We start from the raw sequence: 24,256 nt of genomic DNA, 5'->3' as shown, positions 1-24,256 counted from the left end.
CATCTTCATTCACTGAGCAAGACTGGTGGCAAGTAGAAGAGAAGAAAATATCTTGCCACACAATAAAAAAAGCTAAGAAATTTAAATTTAACTCCTTTTACATAGAAAGCAGGTATTTTGAAGCTTAAAAAAACCCCCACCAACCACAGGACTGCAAGGGATGTCAGGAGATCATCTACTCCATTGCTTTACCCCAAGCAGATGGGGGTAAAGCAAGGTATGTCTCTTAATTTCCAGTACGTTATTTCAGTGACCTAAAAGGATGATCCACCATAATTGGGTATTTTTGGAGGGGTGGATTGGGGAGGGCAGCGAGAATTGGTGTAATATTCCTTTTGCCACTCTTCACCTGAATGCTCAAGCTCCGCAGCTCTTGTCCCACTTGGGATTAAAGTCTCAAGACCTGTTATGCTTGGACCAACCAGTTATGGTTCACTCTCATTGGTTCTTCATATTCACAGGAAAGCAGGAACAGGGGACGAGGTCCATCACCTCCTCTGATTATCAGCTTGGGGATCTTATGCATTACATAAATAAGGACTATTCTTTGCAATCCAGTTCCTACTTCTTCTCTCCTGACCTGACTTCTCAAGCACTTTCCACCCTTTCCATCCTGTAGGTCTCAAGCTTCACTGTCTATTGCCTGTTTTTCCCTGACTGCTTCTTTTTCAAGCAGTTGCTCAGTCACAAGTAAGGAGTTTTCATCTTCAGTAGCTTTTCCTAGGGTATTTCAGATAAGGTCAACAGAACTTTTGGAAGCACTTTTGGAAGCAATTCCATCCACTGTTAGTTACCCTAAATTTAGTTCAAATACACAGCTAACTCATGCCACTGTGCTCCATTAGATCCCCTGAATTCTCTTCTAAAACATCGCTCAATGACTGGTATCAAAATCAACAACTCTGATAGCCCTCTGAAGTATTATAACAAATTAGGGTGACTTTAATTTGCAATTTAAGCTTCTACATGACCATTTATCACCAGTGAGAAGTTTTGAATCAGAATATTATCTTCAAAATTCCATTTGATATTTCCTTCCACTTAAAAAGCAAAGTAATGATTAGGCACAATGAGATAGTTTTTGTTCAATGAAATCAATCATGTCTAACTAATAAAAATTTTACCTATAGTATAGTGTTCTACTTTAAGAATATCATAACGAAACGTCACTGAAATTAAGCTATATCGTGTTTACTATTTTGTACTTATCCACAGAGTTATTTACCCCAACTATGAGGAAAGTAAGTCTGAATTTGTCATCATTAATAATCCTTCAGGCACATATGCACAGAATATTTAATAACTTGTGTTGTTGTTATTATTGTAGTTATTATTCCAGCATGGGCAAATACCAAGTTTTTGCTATTCAGAACACAATTTCTTCAAGTCTTCTGAAAGCTTATGTGCCCACCACATTCTCAAAGAGAACCTGTTAATGGTTTAAAACAATTTTATCTAGTTTGTTATGTGCTCTAGGACAAGTGTCATCAGGCTTTGTAAATTTGACTACATCAAAATAATCCTCAACCTGTTCCTCTATTCAGAAATATTTGTCCTTTTTTTTTTAGTAATTAGTTACAATTAAACTTTTTGTGAAGATAAACAAATCGAGGAAGAAATAGTTTTCTTCTTCATCACTTATTTGTTTTTTAAAAGGACATAATAAAATGTCAAGAGAGGACATCACACAATATTTTTAGTAAGCTTGTATTCTTCCAAAACTGAAGAAAAAAAAAGGCACATCAAATCTAAAGAAGTTTTCACATGTGTGTTTTTAAAGACATAAACAGTACTTTAGCAGCATTAAGCACCTAGCACCTAGAACCTCAGGTAAAACTCATTCATCTAAATTAGACTGCATCATTTTTGCACCAAATAACAGAATGATATTCCAAATTCCCCATCTTAACATTGAACTACATTAATTACACTATAACGGGTCTTAGTTTATATCTTTCGGCCAACTAAGATAATATTTGCTTCCCACATTCACCACAAATATCTAAAATTCACTCAGCTAAGCCTTAAGTTTATTTTTAAGACTGGAAATAATGCTAAATCCCAGTTCAAGTTTCTAAATTATTTTAGGATGATAAACGCTTAAAAGAGCATACTCCTGCATTCCTTGCCTAATATTATTTATTGTTGTATCATTGTAGCTTTCAGATGAAAAGCCATAGGAATTAAGCAAATTTGAGCAATTATTGGCATTCTAAACCATGTGGTTCAAGTGCCAACTTACCCTACCATTAGCCCTATTAAAAAAGTTATAAGCAGATGGACGGGATTTCAAAGTAAAGCAATTTACAACATGAATGACAAAGAAGTTCTTAGACTCTCCTAGTAACATAGATCATTAACTTTCACAAAAGATAGTATTATTGCATTTCCATAAACTTATATTCATGACAGAGAAGAGCCACCATTTTCCTCATTTTGTAACTGCTAAAAATTTAGGCACTGACACACAAAACCCGGTTACACAGCACTTACTGATTACAGAGCACTGAAATTTATCAGGTATGGCTGGTTTAATCAGAAAGATAGAAAATTCATTTCATTTCCAGAAACAAAGCTGAGAACGAAGAAGTGAATCTGAATAGGAAAGCATCTTTTAACATTCTTATAATGCCTAATTAATTTCAACTCTTGTATCTGTGACAGTTCTCTACTTGATTTATGACTTGGAGTAAGATGAAAATAAACAGCCATGTTTATGCCTGTGCTGTTCAGCAGAACAACTGGACAGCCTTGAGTGTACCCTGCAAAAGAACCTGAAGTTTGCTACAACATAAACATTACAACTTGAAAAGTTAGTTTCAGATTAGCCTACATATTACACTTCTACTTTAAAATCAAATGTTCCAAGTAGTCTGTGGAACGTAAGCTTATAAAATCCTACTTCTTGTCATTAAAGACACTGGGTAAGAGTGCCACTGACATAAAAACACATGGAAAAAATGGGCAAGAAAAATGTTTGGTATTTAAAATATATACAGATATAATTAAATTTTATATAGATATTTGATTACTCCTAAATGTATATATATGAGTGAAAAGAATTCTCTAGCTTTTAAAAATAATATACTGTATTTACCAGTTTTCAAATCACATACAACACACAGAAAAACAAAGCAATTTACTATTTCTTTACTAATTAACAGGGACAAGAAATAACTTACATTCAAGCAAAAAAAAAAAAGGAAATAGTAAACCTATATTTAATAAAAATAGTCCATCATACAGTGTCACAGTAGTAAGTTTAAAACAAGATTTTAATCTTCTGCAGAACTTGCATTAGGGAAAATACAACTAATCTTTCGTTATTGATTCCTTCCATTTTTAAGTGAGCTCCTCTGAGCTGTCAAACTTGAGGTTCTACTTGACTACACAAGAGGCATGAAGCTGAATACATTATATTTGGGAAAATGGCCATCACTGATAAATCACAAATATTATTGAAATCACTAGAAACACAAATTGAGACTTACAGACGTTCCTAACAAAAAGGATAAAAAGTATAAACATCGGATAACTTCTGTCTGCTGAATACTGTTCCTCTTTCCTCTCCTCCAAAGTCTGTTATGTTAAACAAGTTGTCCAGCCAGAAAATAAAAGCATAACATGCTAGAACATTGATCATAATTTAATCACTAGAATTTAAAAGTTAGAATTACCTCTAAAATTAAATGGCATACCTAAGTTTAAAAGTAGTAAACATTTTCTCCTTCCCCATTTGTTTTCATGATTGTTTTATGAAAAATAGACTGTTCTTTGACATTAAGAAATACATAATTTAAGGATCATCTTCTACTACATTACCACATGGCAAAAAACACAGACAGTGGAGTCATATATTTATGGGTGTACATTTATACTTGTATAACATACACCTGCATCAACTTTTTTTTTTAACTGTGTTATAATGATGCACTTCAGGTATTAAAATACAGATGTAGTGAACCCAAAATAGCAGCTTACAGTTCAGCAACTTGTTACCCACAGATATAAGCACAGTCACCGTTCCATATTTCCACTAGATGATTTCATAAGTCTGATACCAAGTTTGTTGAGCCTTTTAAGTTAATAATTGATTTTATATAATTCATTGATGCACTGCTGCAGAATTTTCTAGGGAAAACAAATGACTAAAATATACAATTATAATTACAAATATTTAACCCTACATAAAGCTTGACAAACAGAGCTCAAAATATCAAAATCTGAAAGTGATTACCCCAATGCAAGTCAGGAGCATTTTTCAGGGAAGTTCTTGAGATTCAATATTCTAGTATACATTTACATTGAAATAACTTAGGCCAAACCAACTTGAAAACACTCAAATATAAAAAATACTCTTAAAATTATTATTAAAAACTAAGATCAGTTCCATATAAAAAAGCCGTGGTTGAAAAAGATGCTTACATTGCAACTCTTGCACATCCCCTCAAATGTCTTATTCAATCTTCATCATAGCACAAGTTAGAAATTGCTAACTCAATTTTTTTTTGCCCACTAGAGATTTTATGCTCTTAACTGCAATTAATCTAAAATAGCAACTTTAACTTGTGAAATAAAAATAATTTGAACAAGGGACCCTATGATGAGAAGTTACTTATAAACAATTTACAAGAGCACCGTAACATTTAAAACAGAAAGATCTTGGCTTCTTAAACAGATTTTGAATAGCAGCAGAAAGTTTACAGAATATCAAGCATTAGGGGAAAAGAAGGCTCACATACTTTTGTTGCATTTTGTGAGCACAGTTTCCTTATCTCATGGTGACTTCTTTGTGTTTGTAATGTATGGGGAAAAAAAAGGGTGTTCTTTTGGATCCTATGAACTCCTTTATTTTACTCAAAAATAAAGTCAGTACTGCAGCATTTTCTTCTTTTGGTGTAATTCTGAAATGTTTTTCCCTTAGGAATGGCAGTTCATTCTGCAATTTAGTTGCATGAGTATATATAATGCAGTATGGTATCTTTTCATTTTCCAGCTCTATGTAGCGACTTACCAGTAGTGCGAGTACAGTAATTCACATTGGTTCTGTAGGATTTTTCATAAGCATGCTGAGGCAGCCTATTCACATCATCAGAATCTATAGCTTCTGCAGTGTCAGCTTTTTCACCATCTGACATATAATTTAATGGCACACTTCCAGGATGTTCAGCTGGTTTGAATTTTTTCTTTACTGAAACATCATTTGCTGGAATAGACTTTTTCCTACTTTTCTTGGAAGTAGTATGTGGCTTACAGAAACTCATATCAAGTGAGTCCATGCTTGTAATAGAGTCTTTGCAACAAACTTCAGGAGGATTCTGTGATTCATTTGGTACTCGTACCTGTACTTCATTTTCATTCAAATTACATGATGAAAAGAAGTCTTCATAAGAAGCCTCTTCAGCACAAAAAGACTTGCTATATGTAGTAACTGCTTGCAAGAACTCTTTAGACCCTGATGCACCCAGTTCTGAGGTAGCCAGTTTCAAACGAGATAGTGTTTGTAGTTTCTTCCTCTTCTTGTCTTCAAGAATACAATCATTTCTGTCAACAGGGAAGCTTCTATCCAATGAACATGTATTTAAGTCTTCACTGTTCATAGATGAATTAGAGAGACTGCCAATCAAAGCAGGAACAGTATTTAACTTGACAATTTTTTTGGAAGGAGTAATATGACCCAAGCCCTTGATGGGGAGAAGAGAACTTTCGTTTGCAACTGAAGCAATCATGATATTTTCATCCTTCTGATTTTTCTTTGGAAACTCTTTTAGATCCTTCTTTTCTAAAGAGAATTTATCATCCAAAGTGTGCTGCAAAATCTGTTCCTTTCTTAAGCTTCTTCTGCTATCTTGTTTTGGTGTTAAACTCTTCTGCTCATAGCTATGTGAGGGGCAATTCACAGATGCACTCATGGATACATGAATATCAGTCCAAGTATCACAGGTGTGTTTTACTACCTCTGTTTTCTGCCTCTTTAATTTATCAGTTCCCCAAAGATAATCATAACTTGAGTTCAAGCAGTCTTCCATTTGTTCTCCTGCAAAATATGAAAAGTGGCAATAGAAGTGTATTTAACAAAACACTGAGTACCAAATTTCTTAGTAAAATACATATGAAATTACTGAAAGAAGAAAACAAGGATTTAGTCACTTCCCTAGATATTATATGGCAAGTCATCAAAAACTAAACAGAAAATAGATTAGAAACAAAGCACATTCTATGTTGACAAGAAGCTACAATAGCTTTAGCTATCATATCTTCTTACGTGGTAATAAGTATCCGTAAGTGCTGTTTTGCTTTCTTGAAACAAAGCAGCAGAGGAACTCCCTTTCACTCTTGCATTTGTTGAGAAAAACAACATGATTTTTACACTGATAAAGCTAGCTATAGTAATACTGGAAATTCAATAATAACTTTTACTACCACAGCATTACCACCACCTTGTAGTTTTTGCAGTTAAGACGAAATTAAATACAACATCATAGTATCATACAACATACATCAACACAATGTATTAAAAATAATTAGAATGTGGAAAAATATATCATTTCTTATAGCTATTCTTACAAAATGATTTTGGGGGAGATGATATACAGAACCTATTCATAATTCTTCACAATAAATTCCTCTGAAACAGGCTAGTATCTTTGATTATTCAGAATACATTTTTTAAAATCCAGTTGTTCTACAATCTGATTATTGCAATAGATGCTTTTGTTTAAATACATGTTGAGTACAAGTTTCAGCAATACTCCTTCTGGAAGTGCCCCTGTAGGTTTTAGGGGAAGTCTTGATATTATTTGCTTACTAAATGTAAGTAATATTTTTAAACATATGGTGCAGCTAGCTAAATTCAGAAAAATGAAATATATGGAGATGAAAAGAGAAGTTTCACATGACATGATCAGACTCTCATATTGACAATTGAAAAAGTCTTAACTTCAATCCTCAAATTAAACTGGATTCTTGACCTTTTTTAACCATTAACCAACATACTCATGTATCTCACAAGCACAAACAAAAGGGGCACCGTCACAGAGCATCAGAGATGGAAGCTACACTGAACGTTGTCACGAGATGTGGAGGTCTATTCTTATGTAAAATTACATTGTGCAGTTGTAATGTTGAAGGAACATACTCAAGGTAAAGCTCTCAAATCACGATGTTCAACCTCATCAGCACACAACTAATTTACCAAAATAAAAAAGTTTGTTGGCACAGCTATGCTACTTCCTGTATTGAGCTATTACTTCTCCCTAACATTGCATGAGACATGTCTCAGATCCTGCCCCTGTTCTCATGTAAGCCAGCATGACAGAGTTCCTGTATGATGTCAACAAAATACAACACTTGAAAACAGCATGAGGTATAGCTTACTGTTGGGGTAGAACAGAGAGTAGGCAGACCACTAAAGTGGCCCTCATTATGAATTCTAAAGACTGTCATCTTCTTACTTTTCTACTGAGATCAAACCAGCATCTGACTTTAGCTTTTTGCTCATGTGACTGACAGAAGACATGAGGTCTGAAGTACATACCCACTGCGTACATGATTAATGCTGTTAAGATACCCACTGACATAGCTCAACAGCCTTCACAATAATCTTCTCCCATACATCCTGCTACTATGCCAAAACACAGGAACAAACCCCTAACTTTATGAGAATAACAACCTTAATAACAAATTACTTGAATTCATCTGCAACCATAAAATATTTTAAAAGCTTATTTATTTTTATTCCTGTTATTTCTTTGATCCCTGAATACTTAAGCTGGAAAACACATTAGGTTTCCTTTAAATTCAAGTTTTTTGACTGAAAGTTTGTAAGACATTTCAGTTCTCTGAGGTCTCTCTCTCATTCAGTTCTCTTTTTTGCTCCCCTCATCACGCTGTTTAGTGCGCACTCTGTATTCTATACAAGATCACTGTAAAAGCAGAGAAGACTGACACCATGCCAGGACAAGAAGCCATTAATGGGGAATGATGTGAGGAAAGAGTAGGAAGTGAGGCAAGCAACACAGCAGTAAGGCAGAGCATTTACCCAATGTGATTCCTCACACTCCATTTTCCTTGAATTCTTACTTCTACATACTTTGCCAGTTAAGAAAAACTAAAATAATTGAGCTTTAATTATAAATAATAGAGCAAATATATACAGTTCCCATTTCAGCATACTGTCCTTTCCAAAATAAGATATACAGGCTATATATTATTTTTAATTTCTGTAATATATGAAGTTGTGTTATTTACCTGGTAACAATGAGTCTTCTGAATTAGTTAAGACACAAGTAGACAGCGGGCAGTCTCCTGGTGAACTACTTGGAGGTATTTGAGACATTTGCGAAGCTAGAAATTTGTAAATAATAACTAGTTAGCCATATTTGCAAACATACAGATTTCAACACCATCTAGTCTTATTTCAAAACAGCTCAATCACAAGAGACAAGTCATTGCTTTGTCAACTAACTATAACCATATAAATAATTATAGACTGCTCAACAGTATCTCAAATTTACATACTAACAAAAAAGCTATTAGATATTCTACAATTTTAAGCAAATTTTTTGTAGATTACTCAGCACCACATTTTTCTGAAACTAAAGAATGATGGTAAACCATTTAGAAAATATTATAGATATTTCTAAGCCAGTTGAGGCATTTTACTGAAGAATCTGACAGATTCTGCAATTAGCAGCAAAGCCTTGAAATAGCATAAATACTTTTCAAAACATTTGAAGGTATTACCTTAAAACTCAAAGAGAAAACAAATACAAGCCATGCTAAAATAAATGAGATTTATTTTTTCATCCATGTATCACTGGTTCTTTACTTTCCTCCCACAATTATTTTTGAAATGATAAACTGACAGTCTAGTTGACATATACTTCTTAAAACTTCAAATACTACTGATTCCACTTGCCAAAAAAGATGTTCCACATTTCAACAGTTTTTATAACTGACAAAACCTAATGACTTAGACCTCAAATACTTTCACAGTAAGGTAATACGAACACTAAAAAATTATTTGGAAACTGCAATCTAGATTTAATTCATCAGGATCTGCATTTTGAAGTCAACTAGATTTATTCAATTAGGTCATTCAAATTACTTTATTTTTTTAAATCCTGCTCTTCAGTACCTGGACAGATTTTGGACTCCTTTTTAAACTGTTGGCCTGGGAGTAGTAACATTACAATTTTTGTCAAGTACAGCATTCACGTTAAAATTCAAGAGGAAGTAAGATTTAGAGTCTCGCTGTAAAGTTTAACCAAGTTGTGATAATATCAATTTACAAGTTTAGAAAGTCTAGCTTAAACATTAGTCCTCTTGAGCAGTCTAGTGATTAAGAAATTCCTTTTTGCAATCATGGTCTTCCATGACTTCTTGTGCCCTTTGATAGAAAGAAACTAAAAACTAAAGCACTCACACCTACTCGAAACCTGGGAAGAAGGGAGGACATGCAATCAAGTAAGAATCAAAAAAAATTCTGGAGGCCAGAGCAAGAGAAGCGTGCCAAAAATTCAGCAATAAAGATCGTACCCATTTGTCCATGTTTGTGGATAAGTAAAATGTAACTTCTTACCAGTAGGAGAAAGATTTTCTCTTTTTTCCTTCATCTCCTTTATTCTTCTTTCCATTGCACTGCATTGATCTTTTATCTTATTAACAGGGCTGTATACAAGCGAACCATTGTCTTCAAATAGTAAAACTGGTACATCAGTTTCTACACAAAGAAATTGCATTTGTACATTAACATTTACATGCTGTAACAGCTTCAGGTGAAGTTTCTTTTTTTTTTTCCCCCAAAAAACTTGAAAAACTGAGGTTCCTTATACCTAACATCACTACAGATGCCTTAATACCACAAACTTGCAAAGAATTCCGCAAAAATTAAGTCTACTGTATTTCTCATGGTGAGATGCATAAAAGTAAAAACAAACAAAAACCAAAACCCCTCAAGTGCTTTAAAGAAATAACTTAAGATATTTGAATCTTAGTCCAAAGTAGTTCTTACCAGCATTAACTGCTATCTTTTGCACAGCTAATTCTTTAGCCATCTGGGCCAGTCTTCTCTGCAGCTTTCTATCATTTTCTGGAGTTTTTTCAACAAAGTCTTTTGGCTGCATACATTTGTGCTACAAGACACACAAAACTATTAATTATATGGTATAAAACTGCCAGAAGTAACTACACTTCCTATTTGCCTACCACTTTATCACAGTATTTATTATCAGTGTTTAACTCTATGCTACTTATTATCACCTTCTTGAGAGTCACAGATAATTGTAGAAGTTAATGTTTTCCAAAGTGAACTTTAAAATGAAATAAGAAAGAACCTAACAAATTTTTTTAGCTTAGATTTTAGTAAAAAGGAGACTAAGTCACCTTAGTGACTTTTCTTTTTTACTTGTAGGAAAGCTAAACTTTGAAAGATTTTTTTTTTTTTAAATACCAGGATTTTAGGGTTTGTCGCAACTCAGTGAAACATAAGCCACGTTACAGTCATGTTTTTTTGATTAGTTAATCATTATGTCATTTTAATTTAAATCTTCATTTCTTTATTCACCAATATAAAAACTCTACTTTTATTACCCTTTCTTTAGCTAAGATGTTACATCATCACAGCCATAGCCTACCATTAAAAACCTACTCAGATGGATAGGTAGAGTTTACAGAGTGTTCTGAAAATAAACAGTTCAAATGCCTGAGGTCAGGAAGTCAAGTTCAAACTTTAAAGTTTACTACTCTAGGTCTATTTAAAAAAAAAAAAAAAAATCACATACTCACTTTTTTAATCAGTGGTGGTAATCCTTCATTAGTGTCTACTGCAGGAAATAAGGATTCATCAACATGTACTCCAGTTTCTCGACATCTGTATAATAAATTAGAGCAGGTTTGGGGTTTTTTGGGTTTTGGATTTTTTTTGTTGTTGTTTGTTTGTCTGTTGGGGTTTTTTTAAGAATGAGAACCTTTATTGCAAAAAGAGTTGTCTGAGCCCTGTAATAATGAAACACCAACCCTCCCTAAGTGTGTATCTTTAGCTTAACTACTGTAATGCTAAAACAAAAAAAAAAAAAAAAGAAAATCTATCTATCTATTACACATCAAATATAGGACATGATACAATTTTTTTGTCCTAATGATGCCCTCGAAATTGATGTTCTGAATCTCAAGGATTCCCACTCATATGTTATTTTCCATGCATTCAAGACCCACTGTATTAAGTCCTTCTGGCCAGATTCTCATGAACCTCAAATCTTGCCCTGACTTTTGTGAGGACTGCAGGCTTTCGTTGTTCACCAGCTAGTGAACTTAACCTTAACTTGGTCACTGTGATGACAGTAAATTCCTAACTACAATCTACAGAACATCATGGCAGGGGGGCGGGCAGGAAATTTTTCTATTCAGGCAAATGAGGAAGAAGGCTTCACCTGATCCTGGCTTTTACATCTTACCTATTAGTCTCAGTTTTCTGCCTTTTCTTTGTATATGCAATGCTAAAAAAAGCCCCTTATTGAGAAGCAATCTATATTTATGCAAGCTTTTTTTTAATTACAAGATCAAAAATCCAATACCATATCCCTAGTTTTTCCTGTCTTTTCATATTCAAAGACTGACTTGAGAACAGCAGGGCTAATGTTATCCTGGAATATGATATCATCTACTGTATTTGTGAACACTAAGGATGACGTTGAGGCAATAATTTGGTTATTAATACATAAATTAAAGTTCTTTTGATCAAAATAGGTAAATACAGTTTTATTTGCAAACAATAAATAATAAAACCAATTATGAGAAATTGTATGGAACCTTAATAGACTACACTAGAGTTCTGCCAGAAGTCATTCAAAACTGTGATTCTAGTGACACCTAGTGATCTAACTGCTATAAAGTTTGTATCTGTAGAATTACAATCTAATGCTTAGTTACTCAGTTTTGAATAAAGAAGAGCCAACCCACTACATGTATTTGTCAAACTAACTGAGTTAGGGTTCTCTGGAGCGTCAAATAGAGATGATATTCAACATGCTGGACTTCAGTGGCTATTATTAAATTCTGGATAATAATCAGCACAGATGTAGACTACATTAAAATTCACATTAATTCAGAGATTTCATTGATTCAGAGAAGCTAAACAGAAGAAAATTTGACCATTAAATATCTTACAAGATTTTTTTACTTTGCAGACAAATCTGCATGTAAATGATTTCTCTATCTTATTTGTGACATGAGTGAGTTACTGTACTAAGAATACACAGGTAGAGTTTCCCAGTTATGGGTTTGATTTGGAAATTTTAAGTGTTCTTAACTTGGACACAGATTGCAGTAATTCTATCTTATGTAGGGTTCTTTTTGTTGTTGGGTTTTGATTTTTTTTTAGGTTGCTCATTGAGGTATTTGAGTTGAGGAAGCACTTAAAAAATTTTTTTTCAGTGATCCTGAAGCTGTCACTCATTTTGCATTACAATTACAAACTTACAATTTATTTGCATGAATCTTATAGCAAGTCCATGATTTTGTGCACTATTTTTAAAGTTAGACATATCTACCGTTCTTAGAAAACAAAAAAAAGGAAACAAAACACTTAATTTTTTTTTTTTTTAAATTAAAAATACCTTTACTCTGGAGTTCTGAATTTTTTTGGAATTTCAATTGTCACCTTATTTTAAAGAGTCTTCTTCCCAATCAAGTTATTTCCTATTAAACTGTAGAACTGCATTCAGCTTAGATTCAAATAGATGCTCATACTATAACGTAGAAACTTCCAATACAAGTTTTAGGCAGATCATTGGAGAGAGCACTGGAAATCCAATAAGAGTTCAACAAGACAATGTTCACTAAATATTGCACGAACCCTTGTACTCTAATAATTTGTGCTGGTTTTTATGGAGAAAAGTGAGTATTATAGTATTTTTCAAACCATAGGGCATGTTCCTCTGAGAGGGCTCAAGCACTGCTTGGGGGAAGATAACACTAGAGTACACGCATAACAGGTTGGAAGTAGGGGTTCACTAGCTGTTAAGTGGGAGAGTATTTGGCACAAAGCAGAAGCATCAGGAAATGCTGGAGTAATTGTTTATGATTTGCTTCCTTGTCTGGTGTTTTCAGAGCTTAAACATCAAAAAGTAGCGTCCAGATTAAATACCATATGCTGCAGCATCCTGTTTCCAATATCAAGATTCCCAAAAGCATGTAAAAACATGAAAACCACAGCCAAACACTCCCAGTTTACTTTGCTATGTTCCACAGATTTCTGGTTTAGAGATGGTCAGATGCAATACTGTATTTGGTTTTTGATAACATCAAGTGTTTAATTGCTTCAGCATTTTTTTAACCCCATGTAAACCTTTGCTGACTATGATTCTGCAACGAGGAGTTGTACAGCCTAACCATGTTTTGCTAAAAACCATCATTTACTGTTTTCTCTGATTCTGCCTCCAGACAGATTCATGTGATGCTTTCCTATTCTTCTACTGGAAAGGAAAACATACATACATTCCCTATTCAGTCTCTCCATATGAACCTTTGTGTTCACAAGAGTCTCTCCCCCTCCACTCCCATGTCTTTTCCAGGCTGAATTCTTGTCTCTTCAATCACATCTTGTGAAAAAACTATTTCATAAATCCAGTCATGCTCATTGCCATCCTCTCGCAACATTCCATGACAAAATGCTGTCATCCCACTACATGAGGTTTTATGTTCTATTTAATTTGATTTTTGACTACTGCTGAGGTAGTAATGCCAGGAAAACATTTACTGTAAGTCCCAAAATATTAATTTTCCCCTCACACAATGTGATGACCATCTTCCTTCTGATACACTTAAAAGGATTTATGCTTTAAATAGTCTCCTTAACACCAGCAATTTTATTCCCTTCACTCTTAGCTTCACACTTAGCTTCTTAACAGAACTTCTTCCATTTTAAGTAGACTCCTTTTTGAAGTTGAGCAATGTCACAGAACTTCTTGGGTTTTGCTGTTCTGGTATGAACACTTATTTTATACTGTGGCCATACTTACAAGAAGGTTCTTTGAAATAATCTGAACAACCATCCACAAACCAATTAAGACCAAGCAATACCTAAAGTATTTGTCTTCACACTGCACTCCAACAGGACTCACCCAATCCCCAGTCTAGAAAGTTGCCCTTTACTATTACATTTCCTGAAATTACATTTGTGCTGGTTTTGGCTGGGATAGAGTTAATTTTTTTCACAGTAGCTACTATGGGGCTATGTTTTGGATTTGTGCTGGAAACAGTGTTGATAATACAAGGATGTTTTCATTATTCCTGAGCAGTGCTTACACAGAGTCAAGGCCTTTTCTGCTTCTCACCCCACCCCACCAGCCAGTAGGCTGGCGGTGCACAAGAAGCTGGGAGGGGACACGGCTGGGACAGCTGACCCCAACCGACCAAAGGGATATTCCATACCATATGACGTCACGCTCAGCGTATAAAGCTGGGGGAAGAAGAAGGAAGGAAGGGATGTTCGGAGTGACGGCGTTTGTCTTCCCAAGTAACCGTTAATGCATAATGGGGCCCTGCTTTGCTGGAGATGGCTGAACACCTGCCTGCCGATTGGAAGTAGGGAATGAATTCCTTGTTTTGCTTTGCTTGCGTGCATGGCTTTTGCTTTATCTATTAAACTGTCTTTATCTCAACCCAGTGAGTTTTCTCACTTTTACCCTTCAATTCTCTCCCCCATCCCACAGTGGGGGGAAGCGAGCGAGTGGCTGTGTGGTGCTTAGCTGCCAGCTGGGGTTAAACCACAACAACATTTCACAGCATTTCTGACCATTCTGAGAACCTTCCACTCACTAATGAACGGAGCAGCTGGTTAATCAAGCCCTCTTTTTTTAGTAACGCTAAAACTTCAACTCATATGAACTCTGCATTATTTGCTTACACAGTTACCAGTTTCAAACTAAGCTTCCATTCATACAGAACCACTATTTTATGGGCACAGACTATTCCGTCCTTCCTGTTTACATTGTCCCAGGGTTCAAAAGACTGTCTTCTGCCTACCAAATTTCTGAGATATTGATATACTAGGCATATAATTTAAAGTCAGGCACTCCAGTTCCCTCATCTTATTATAAAAAATTTTAGCATGTATGCTAGCACAGACTCATTTTAATTTTGTATTATCTGTGCCTCATTTGAATAACTCTATGACTAGTGAGACTATTCATTACTATCTATTATGTAAGCTTCTACTGCTCCTGACCTATACCTTGTTCAAGGATATGATATTCCTAAGATTGATGTATACTCTAGGCAGAATTCAAAGTTGTATGTTCTTGCATACCTTTCGGCATTAACTTTAAAATAAAAGGCAGAAGAAAAAGATTACAGAGAAGTTCAATCATAATTCACAGCTTGGGTATCCTTCCCCCCCCACAATAAAATACATCTATTTCAGATGATTTCCCCAGTTCCAACAAACCTCATCCTCTAAGCCATATAGCAAGACCTTGCCTTGTCCAGAGCATGATACTAGGAACACTTCAAAAAATACCAGAAAGATGCTAGCCTTCTCTTTCCCACCAAATAGCCTAAGTTTCCTTGCAGATCCTTTCTCCTGTCTCTTCCTTTGCTGCTGGTATCCAGCAACAGTTTCTTGAGGCTTTTACACCTGGATCTCAAAGCTCCATGCTGTCCCCTACAGTATCACACATCCAGTTGTCTCTATGTCTGAGCTTTCTACAGCCTTCATCCACTCAATACCTTCCAGTATTGCAGAGGAGACTCTTGGGGTGGAACTGCTATTACAGAGACAGCATTTCTGTATGACACAACCTAGACTCTCCCCTGTAAGGCACTCTCATTCTTCTTCTATTGCAGATACTACTCACGTGATAAGTCCACGTGAACAGCACATCCGAGTTCTCAAATAGTTTATAGTTCCTGTGACTAAGCTTTCAAATTCTGTATTTATACACTTAACCATCTGAAGAGCATATTTAATTTTATAACCAAAGATTCCTACTGAATTGACCATCATTCTTGTGCACTCAGATAGCACCAGGTCACAGAAAGATATATTCACATAAATAAAATTTTGCATCAGTCTCATTTCTGAGAACTTAAGGTATTCCTTCCTCGGTGTTAAAGCTGGCTGGGCTGTGTGGCTGTAACTTCTATATCTGGTATTCTTTAAAAAAAAAAAAAAAAAAATCCTGCTTCTGCAGAACTGCACGAATTTCTTTTGTGGCTAACGGACTTGCATCACAAGTTTTGTAGTTGTACTGGCCTACATTTAAGTGGCTGCAGAGCTCAGTTTTGCCCCTCCCCCCCCTTTTTTTTCTTTTTTACTTTTGCACTTAGCAGACTTCTATCTCTCCATGCATATTACAATTGGTATAGGAAAGGGCCTCTTTACTTGACTTATATTCTAATTTCCATCATCACAGCAATTTATCTATTGGAGTGTTTGAGTACAACACATGCATATTCTTAAACACTGTAAGTGTTTTTACACTTCATCTGAAATCCAAGTTAGGCCTCACAACCACTTTGTAAACTCAGAGAAGCAGCTATGGACTAGTAAAATCTCATGGACTGGTTACACAGCTGAAATGGATTTTTTAAAATTTTTTTTTATTTTTAAATTTAACTTTTTTTGTATGGTAGTTGAGAATCTTCAAGCAGTGCTGTTCAGAACCTGCCAAATGTCTTAAAAGCCAGACTACATATGGATCTTTTTCTTTCTTGCTAGGAGATATTCTGTCTACAGGAGTCAGGTAGAGAAACAGTACAATGTCCCTGATGAAATGTGCTTTTTCATATGAAAATGGAAGAATTCTATTCAACATAAATATCTGGTCTTCACTGCCCATGCATGCCATCTGAGAGCAAAGGAGTGGAATACTGAACGGTTAATAAATATACTGTGGACTACTTCAACACATTTATTTTTCAAGAGTTAACATTTTACCTTTTTATGCAAGTAACCTGCATAAATTAAAACAAATAATGTCATAGGAAAGTTATCATTTACTCATAGATTTATCACTATTTCAAGTACATGAAAAAACAGGTACCGTACTTAAGTTTTTAAATAAAACAATTCTAGAATCCCTTATCTCTGGAATGGGTCACATTCATTATATTCACAAGTACTCACTTCTCCACCCAGAGTACAGAAACTATTTTTACACCCATCTTCTGTGCTTTTCTCCATGTAGCCAAACGTCCGTCTTTGAAGACTACATGGGTCACGTGCTTGGTCAAAGTTTTTGAAACCTGCAGAAGTACACAGAGAGCTCATCTTTAAGTCTGATAATCAGAAAATGCTAATGAAACTAGTTAGCATAGTCCGTTTTTAATGTATAAACCATTAGCGTAAAAACTTATTCTAAACATTATGTCAAGGACTCTTTTGATCTTTCTCATCTTTGCAAGAAGCCTCAAGCAATCAAAACTCAAGTCTCGTTAGTCAAGCCAATGCAATGCATGCTAGTGGGCTGGAGTAGCCTTTGGTTTTCAATCTTCTTTTCTATAGGTTACCATTTTCATCTCCTTACTCTAGCTGTATCGCTAATCTTACAACATTTTTACTCATGTAGGCCAACATCATTTCCTATGCAACAGCCAGGACAGAAAGTAGTTGCCACTATCCAAAGAAATGCCAAATTACATTTTTTATTTAGCAAAGAACTCACAGGCGTAAGGAGTACAGCTAACCTCATCCTTTAAACTAATTCTTATAAATAAAGATCACTTCTAGTTTTGAGGGAAGGCTGAAGCTACTACAAACAAAAAAACACTTTAAAAAGTGAGAAATACAGAAAACTTAAGTCAGTACAGCTAATATCATACCTGACATTTTCATTGTGTTGTACAACTGATCACATTTTCAGTTATCAGCCTCTATTGACAACTAAGTGATAACCTTTTTAGTTCTAGATACTCCATTCTTCACAACCAAAGTTTCCTTTTGTGGAGACTAAACATCCTACACATAAAACTTTGATCAGTTGTGACTGTTGACAAGGTGAGATCAGTACAATTCATATTTTACAGCAGCATCTTCTCAGCACAGCCAAATGGAAATAGCTATGTAGCTTTCTGTTGCACCCTCAATGGCATCACTATACTTGGTTCCCAACATGTTGGATCTATATTTGGCTTTAAGAAAACTATTCAACTTTTCCAAAAATTTCTGGTGGCAAGCTGATTTATTGCTTCTCAGAAGACAAAAACCCATGATATTTAAGTATCTAGGTATACAGGACCAATGAATCTCTTTCAGAATAAGGTATGACTCCAGATACAATTGCTTACTCGCTTATTCTAGCACCCAGCACACAGCCCATGTCCTAAGGAGACAGATGCTTGATATAGCTTTGCCTCCAAATTATGGAGGAGCACCACCTTACACCTCCCTCTCACCTCTCCTGTCTCCTCCCTTATCCTGGACATCCTCTACTGCTCACCTGACCTTAGTTGGAGATGTTTGAATCAACAGTCTAATGAAAAACTAGTTTAGAATTTTCTTTCCTGACAGAGTGAGCCAAGTCAGTTTACTATCATGTGCTCAGCCCAATAAAAGGGAAGGAAGTGTATGAAATAGTGAAGGGGCAGGACCACCCCTTTCCAGTCATAGGGATCTGCTAAATAGGTTCATCTGTATCATCTGCCTATACCTTTCACCATATCCAGTTACTTTTTGATCAACTTGAGGAATTTTGAAGCCTTATGCTTTGTCGTATTTTCTGTGAGAAAAACCTAACATCAAATTCCATAGATCTGATAGTACAGCACAGAAGAACCAGAAATATTTCTTATTCAAATTATTTATTGAGAGTTGTATTTGCTTTTATAATAAATCAGTTATTCTACTGTTCTGTCACGCTATCTCAGCTAAATTCAAACAGAAAGAGAGGCTTCGGGGAGATTAGCAAAACTTCCTAAATTACAGTAAAATACACTAACACATGCCCACTTAAAAAGCACAGGGAGTTCACACAAGTGTTATTTAGAGGTGGGCTTTAAAAATCTCCATTAATTAATGTGCAAGAAGGGAAGATGCCAGTTTGACTTTGGTCTTTGATTGAAATTTTACAGCTGGCAATTAAACGTATTTTGCACCTACAAGTCAACTATACTTGATATGGAAAAAATCACTGAGACATATACAAAGACTCTTAGATGTATTTTTACTAGCACTTTCTGGAGTTGAACCACGTTTGTAGGAGAGTGAATGGATGAATAAAATGTCATGGTACTTGGGTCAGAAAATACTGTAGTAACAACAGAGCAGCTGCCTACAAGTTAAAGAAAACAAAACAACATAAGGTTGTAACTTCTCAACCACAGGTTTTCAACACTTAGATTTGGTTTGCCCACAGTATGTGGCAAGCCCAATACTTCACAACAAATGCATGCTATCATATTAATATACAAAGAGGTTTATAGATATAGCGATGCATTTCCCATCTGTCGCTAATAAGATTTTTACAATACATTTGTCTATTCTCAGCTCTGTGATTATCTTCCTTTCTGCACTTTAAAAACTCGTACTATGAAGAAATATACATGACAAGCAGAACGAGCAAGCTGATTTGTAATTAAGAGCTTTCCTATTCTATTTATTTCAAAACAGTTTCCTTACTTTTGCTCCCATATCAAGAAGTTGCTGTTCAAAGGTTTTAGAGTAGTTTTCTGTTCTGTTAGATGACCAAACTTCTACAAATGCAGATATACCTGAATTGGAAGAGAGAAAACAACAAACAGCTAATGAAGTATATACTATGGTAAAACTGATTAAACTGCCTTTCCAACAAAATTTTGCTTTTATACATATCGCATTCGGCAGCAAGTATAGCTTTTAATAATCTGAGTATCAGATGTTAGCAGCAGAATGTTCTTTTTAGAGTATTTCTGTCCCTTAAATTAGTTGTAATGGAACAAACCTATAAGTTTGACACTAGTTACACAACTTTTCACTTGGTCTATTTAAAACACACTACCAACTTAACCAGCAACATGGTATCTTTACATGACTGCTTACCCTTATAATTAATCACTGCTAATCTTCAGGTTAATCAAAAATTTTAAGACAAGTTGATGTAACACAAGTTACAGGACATAATGAAAGAAACGTAATGGCATTATTCCTTCCCCAAACCTCCAGAAAACTCTGCAGAAATATTACTTAACAATTTCCAATTGACTTAAAATTCCACCTTATTTATACTGAATCATCCCAAATTAAGTACATAACATAGGGGCTAATACAATTTCATGTCAGCTGCTTTGCGTAACTTCAGGTATATCGCATTTAAGTAGCTTCCTTTATCAACCAGATTAATAGTCTCTTCAAGGAATGAAGTCAGCCTTGGTTGAGAAGATCTTTAAACAAAGAAACAAACCAACTCAGATGTACTGACATGGAGGGATAAGCAAATGAAACTCATAACAATCCCCTCATTAATTTTATTTAGGACAGGCACTAAGTGACCTACAGCTCCATCGGCCATGCCAATTTTCCATTTTGAATGATGAATAAGGAAAATTCCAGAAAACTGGAGGAATGCCGGTTCACCAAAAACAACTTTACACAAACTGCAGGCCAGACAAGTCTCAGAACTCATGAATAAAATTGAAAGTGTCAATTTAAAAGGGTCATCCTTGGCAAACATTGCTTAAGTATCTTAGTTGCTACATGTCCTTCTGTTTCATTATTATGTAGTGTCACCTGTCTTCTTTCTAAATGAAAACCAGAATAACGCTCCAACAGTAGAAGTACTTTTATAAAGATTAACATATTTTTGTAATTGCTAGAAATACTTTTAACGTACAAGAGAAATATGGAATATAAAACACCTCCTTAGCCAAACCACAGGGAAAAATCTTATTATCAGTACTATGACTTCAGATATACATGGGAACTTAAGACAAGTCTACGCCAATACACTTTTAATTGTGTTCATTCTACTACTGGACCAGGGCAGCTTTTGCCAGAGTTGCTTTTTTTCTTGACTGCTTGATTGTGAAAATATTGCACTCACATTCAAAAAACCAATACCTTCCTGTTACAGCAAATGTTTTAGATTTATTTATTTCTAGTTGTAATTATCCTAGAAAAAAAGCTTAGAGCATTTCAGTGAAGGTCAAACTAGGAACTTAGAGGAACATTACTTCAAAGCTGCATGCACCTGCAGTAGGATCAAAGGTATATTTTACAATAATTAGCCAATTTTAGCTAATCAAATATACTCCAACAAAAGACAAGGCACTTTGTAGTTTTTGTACAGTGGATGGAAAGGAAAATGAGGAAGGGTTTGGAGTTTTTTTGAACTAGAAGAGCTCTGAGTAGAGCTCGGTTCTTGTAACGGGCAACTTAGATCTCAGAGAAGGCGGTGACAAGTTGGGAAAATAAACATCACAGGGCAATCTAGCGAGGCAGAAATTTAGAAGGGTGTAGAAGAAACCGGACAGGAGCAAGCCATGACTGACCAGGACATGAAGAGCGAGGCAGGCACCGACGCGTGGCGGCAGCGCGGAGTGGCGGCAGCGCCGGCCGGTGCCGTACCGGCAGCCACCCCAAGGGGCAGTCGCTCCCTCCCCTGCCCGAGGGGCCCTCCCTGTTTCCAGCCCTGCCCGCCCCAGCGGCCACACACTCCCGCCGGGCCTGCGACCGGGCACAATCCGCCTCCCACCGGGGCAGGCCGGGGGCGGCCCGGCCGCCAGGCCCCGCCGCCGGTTTCGGGAGGATTCGCGATTAGCCGCAGTAGCCCCGCAGCGAAGCCCGCTCCGTCCGCTCCCCACGCGCGGGGAGAGCCAAGCCACGCAGTCGAGCTGAAGACTGACCCCCCCCGAGGACTAGGTCCCACCCCGGACTCGGCGCCGGGCCGCCCCCCGGAGAGATCCCGGGCGAGGAAGGACCGAGCGGCCACCACGACCCGGAGCCCCCACAGGGGCCCCGCCAGGCCCAGCCGCTTTCTGCCGGGAGGCACCGGGGGAAGGGCCGCAAGGAGACGGGGTGCCAGGGCAGCGCTTTAAAACGGACCCGCTGCAGCGCGGCGGCTCCCCTCAGCCGTGCCGGAGAAAGCGCGGCCCGGCCGCCGGCCCTGACCCGCACAGCGGACGAGCCGGTACCTTTCAGGACGGGCTCCATTAGCGGCGCGGCGCAACACCGAGAGGCTCCGGTACCCGCCACCGTTCAAATCCGCCTCCACGCACCGGCGCTGGGCCTGCGCGCTGCCTGCTGCGCCCCGCCCCCGCCGCGCCTGCGCGTTGCGCCCGGCCGCTGTTAACCGAGGTGCGGGGGCCACCCGCCCGCGGCGGTGTGGCGGGAGCGAGTCGGTTCTGGGGCGGCTGAGCCGTCCCGGCGGGTGAGGGGGAGCCTGCGGGCGGGGCCTGGCGGGAGGTGTGAGGGGCGGCGTTCGACCGTCGTCGGTGCGGTGGCTGCGGAAGTCAAGGGTGCGAAGTGGTTCTGGCGTCTGAAGGCCTTCTTAGAAATACGTGTGCTCTGTGCAGCCAGCTCCAGCCGGGCGTGGTGCTGCGGGAGTCTCGGGGCAGCCGAATGCTGCTGAAAACAGTGTTTTGAAAAGCCCAACGATAAGTGAATTTTCTGTGACTATGTTCACCATGAGGAGGCCTCAGGAGGCTTCTCTGAAGAATTTTACTGTGTAGGAAGGTGCATTAGAGAACCAGTGTCCTCTGATCTGTCTGGTGGCTCAAACTGCAGTGTCTGAAGCAAATTCAGCAAATTCGTGAAATCCATTTTAGGACTATCAAAAATACACAAAACTGAAGTGAAAAAAATAACAGAGAAAGCCAACAAGACGGGGATTAGTAAATGGGCACAGCCAGGTGGTATTTACCAAAGCATCCAAAATTGGTTGAGGGCAACTGTACTATTAATTACAGTAAGCTCACCCTTACTTGAAATGGCTTTGGTGCTAGAAGGCTGGAGTGTAGCAAATGTGATACCAGAGGGAAGTAAGAGAGAGAAAACCTGATGTCTTCCCCAGGAGAAACTGATAAAATTTATAATAAAATAATGGAATTAGTGAGTATAAAGAGATTTGCAATGAGAAAGAAGGAGCACATCTTCTTTAAAGGAAAATGATGCTGCACAGCTCTATTATACAACTCACACAGTTCAGAAGCACAGGCTGTATGGTTGTATAAATCAGTGCTGTTCTGAAATCTTCAATGTGCAATCCTCGTTTCTTTGTCTGAAAAATAACACAGCAGAAATGGAAAAACAATAGAGATGCAAAACAAGGATGCTGCATGATTTCCATATGAGAAGGAGCTATTTAGACAAAGACTCATCAGCCTAGAAGAGGAATGGCAGAAGGCGGATGTGGTAGAGGTCTCTAAAATCATGAGCGTGTGGAGAAAGTGAACACGGAGCGGTGCGTTCCCAGCGAGAACTAGCGGGCGTCAAATGAAACTAGCAGATGGGGTCTTGTCGGAAGAGATGTTACCACATTGCACCTCATCAGGCTATGGAAGTGTGTTCAGGGTGCTGGCAAACCATGTGGTTTCTAGAAGCAAATTCAGCAAATTCGTGAAATACATCTTAGGACTATGAAAAATGTACAAAACCACCTTTACCTCAGTGAAGCCCTGAATTGCAGATTGCTGCTCTGAGAATGTATAGTGAACACTTAGGGATTTTCTTTCCTTTTGTTCTTTCTTCAGTCATCTCCCACTGGAGAGACAGTGCTGACCTAAAAAAGCTTTGGTGTGGTCCATTATGCCCATTCTTACTTTTATGGTCAAGCTCAAAACTTAAATCTTGACCCCTAGGAGTCTACCAAGCAGATGGCTATACCAATGCTATTTAAGGTATCTTAATCTAGTATATAATATTTTAGCATTCATGCAGTTTGTTTAATTTCCAGGGCATTAATATGACACTAGATCTCTGGCATGTGTTGAGCACAAGCTCTTGGGTGCTCCATCTTCTGAACCTGTGGCAGACTTCCTTTCACCTATGTATTCACTATGTGAATAAAGTGACCAATCAATCTATGTATATATGTTTATATGTATTTAGTTATCCTTTGTACTTCTGTCAGTATGTTACACAGCTCTTTGCTAGGCAGTAATGAAATATTTTTGCAAAGGTTCTCAACCGTGACTCAACGAAAAGGGAGTCTAGTCTTAATGCTGTGTCTATGAACACCATTGGTCTGAAGGCAATTCCAGAAGCAGTGGTAGGGGAGGCTTAAATGTGCGCTGTCAGAGAGATTCAGTTCTCAGTGCGGCTGGAGATAACCACCTGCTCAGT

The 24,256-nt window shown here is 37.3% G+C and overlaps 1 protein-coding gene across 1 annotated transcript in view; it reads right to left on the bottom strand.

Annotated features, from left to right (window-relative positions):
* The window catches only part of MCPH1 (microcephalin 1), a 144,000-nt gene extending 121,809 nt beyond the window's left edge, over positions 1-22,191 (bottom strand). The window contains exons 1-8 of the mRNA XM_075145188.1: positions 22,108-22,191; positions 19,619-19,710; positions 17,129-17,247; positions 10,789-10,873; positions 10,016-10,136; positions 9,584-9,724; positions 8,251-8,346; positions 5,015-6,037 (exon numbers count right to left, since the gene is read on the bottom strand). Of these exons, the coding sequence (XP_075001289.1) occupies positions 5,015-6,037; positions 8,251-8,346; positions 9,584-9,724; positions 10,016-10,136; positions 10,789-10,873; positions 17,129-17,247; positions 19,619-19,710; positions 22,108-22,126 (1,696 nt within the window). The 5' untranslated portion in view covers positions 22,127-22,191. The remainder of the gene's footprint in view (positions 1-5,014; positions 6,038-8,250; positions 8,347-9,583; positions 9,725-10,015; positions 10,137-10,788; positions 10,874-17,128; positions 17,248-19,618; positions 19,711-22,107) is intronic.
* Positions 22,192-24,256: the final 2,065 nt, after the last annotated feature.

Source organism: Calonectris borealis, chromosome 3 (genome assembly GCF_964195595.1).
Source record: "Calonectris borealis chromosome 3, bCalBor7.hap1.2, whole genome shotgun sequence".
NCBI classification, from domain to species: Eukaryota; Metazoa; Chordata; class Aves; order Procellariiformes; family Procellariidae; genus Calonectris; species Calonectris borealis.
The sequence above is the reverse complement of the archived record's forward strand: the minus strand, read 5'-3'. Positions and strand labels throughout refer to the sequence as shown.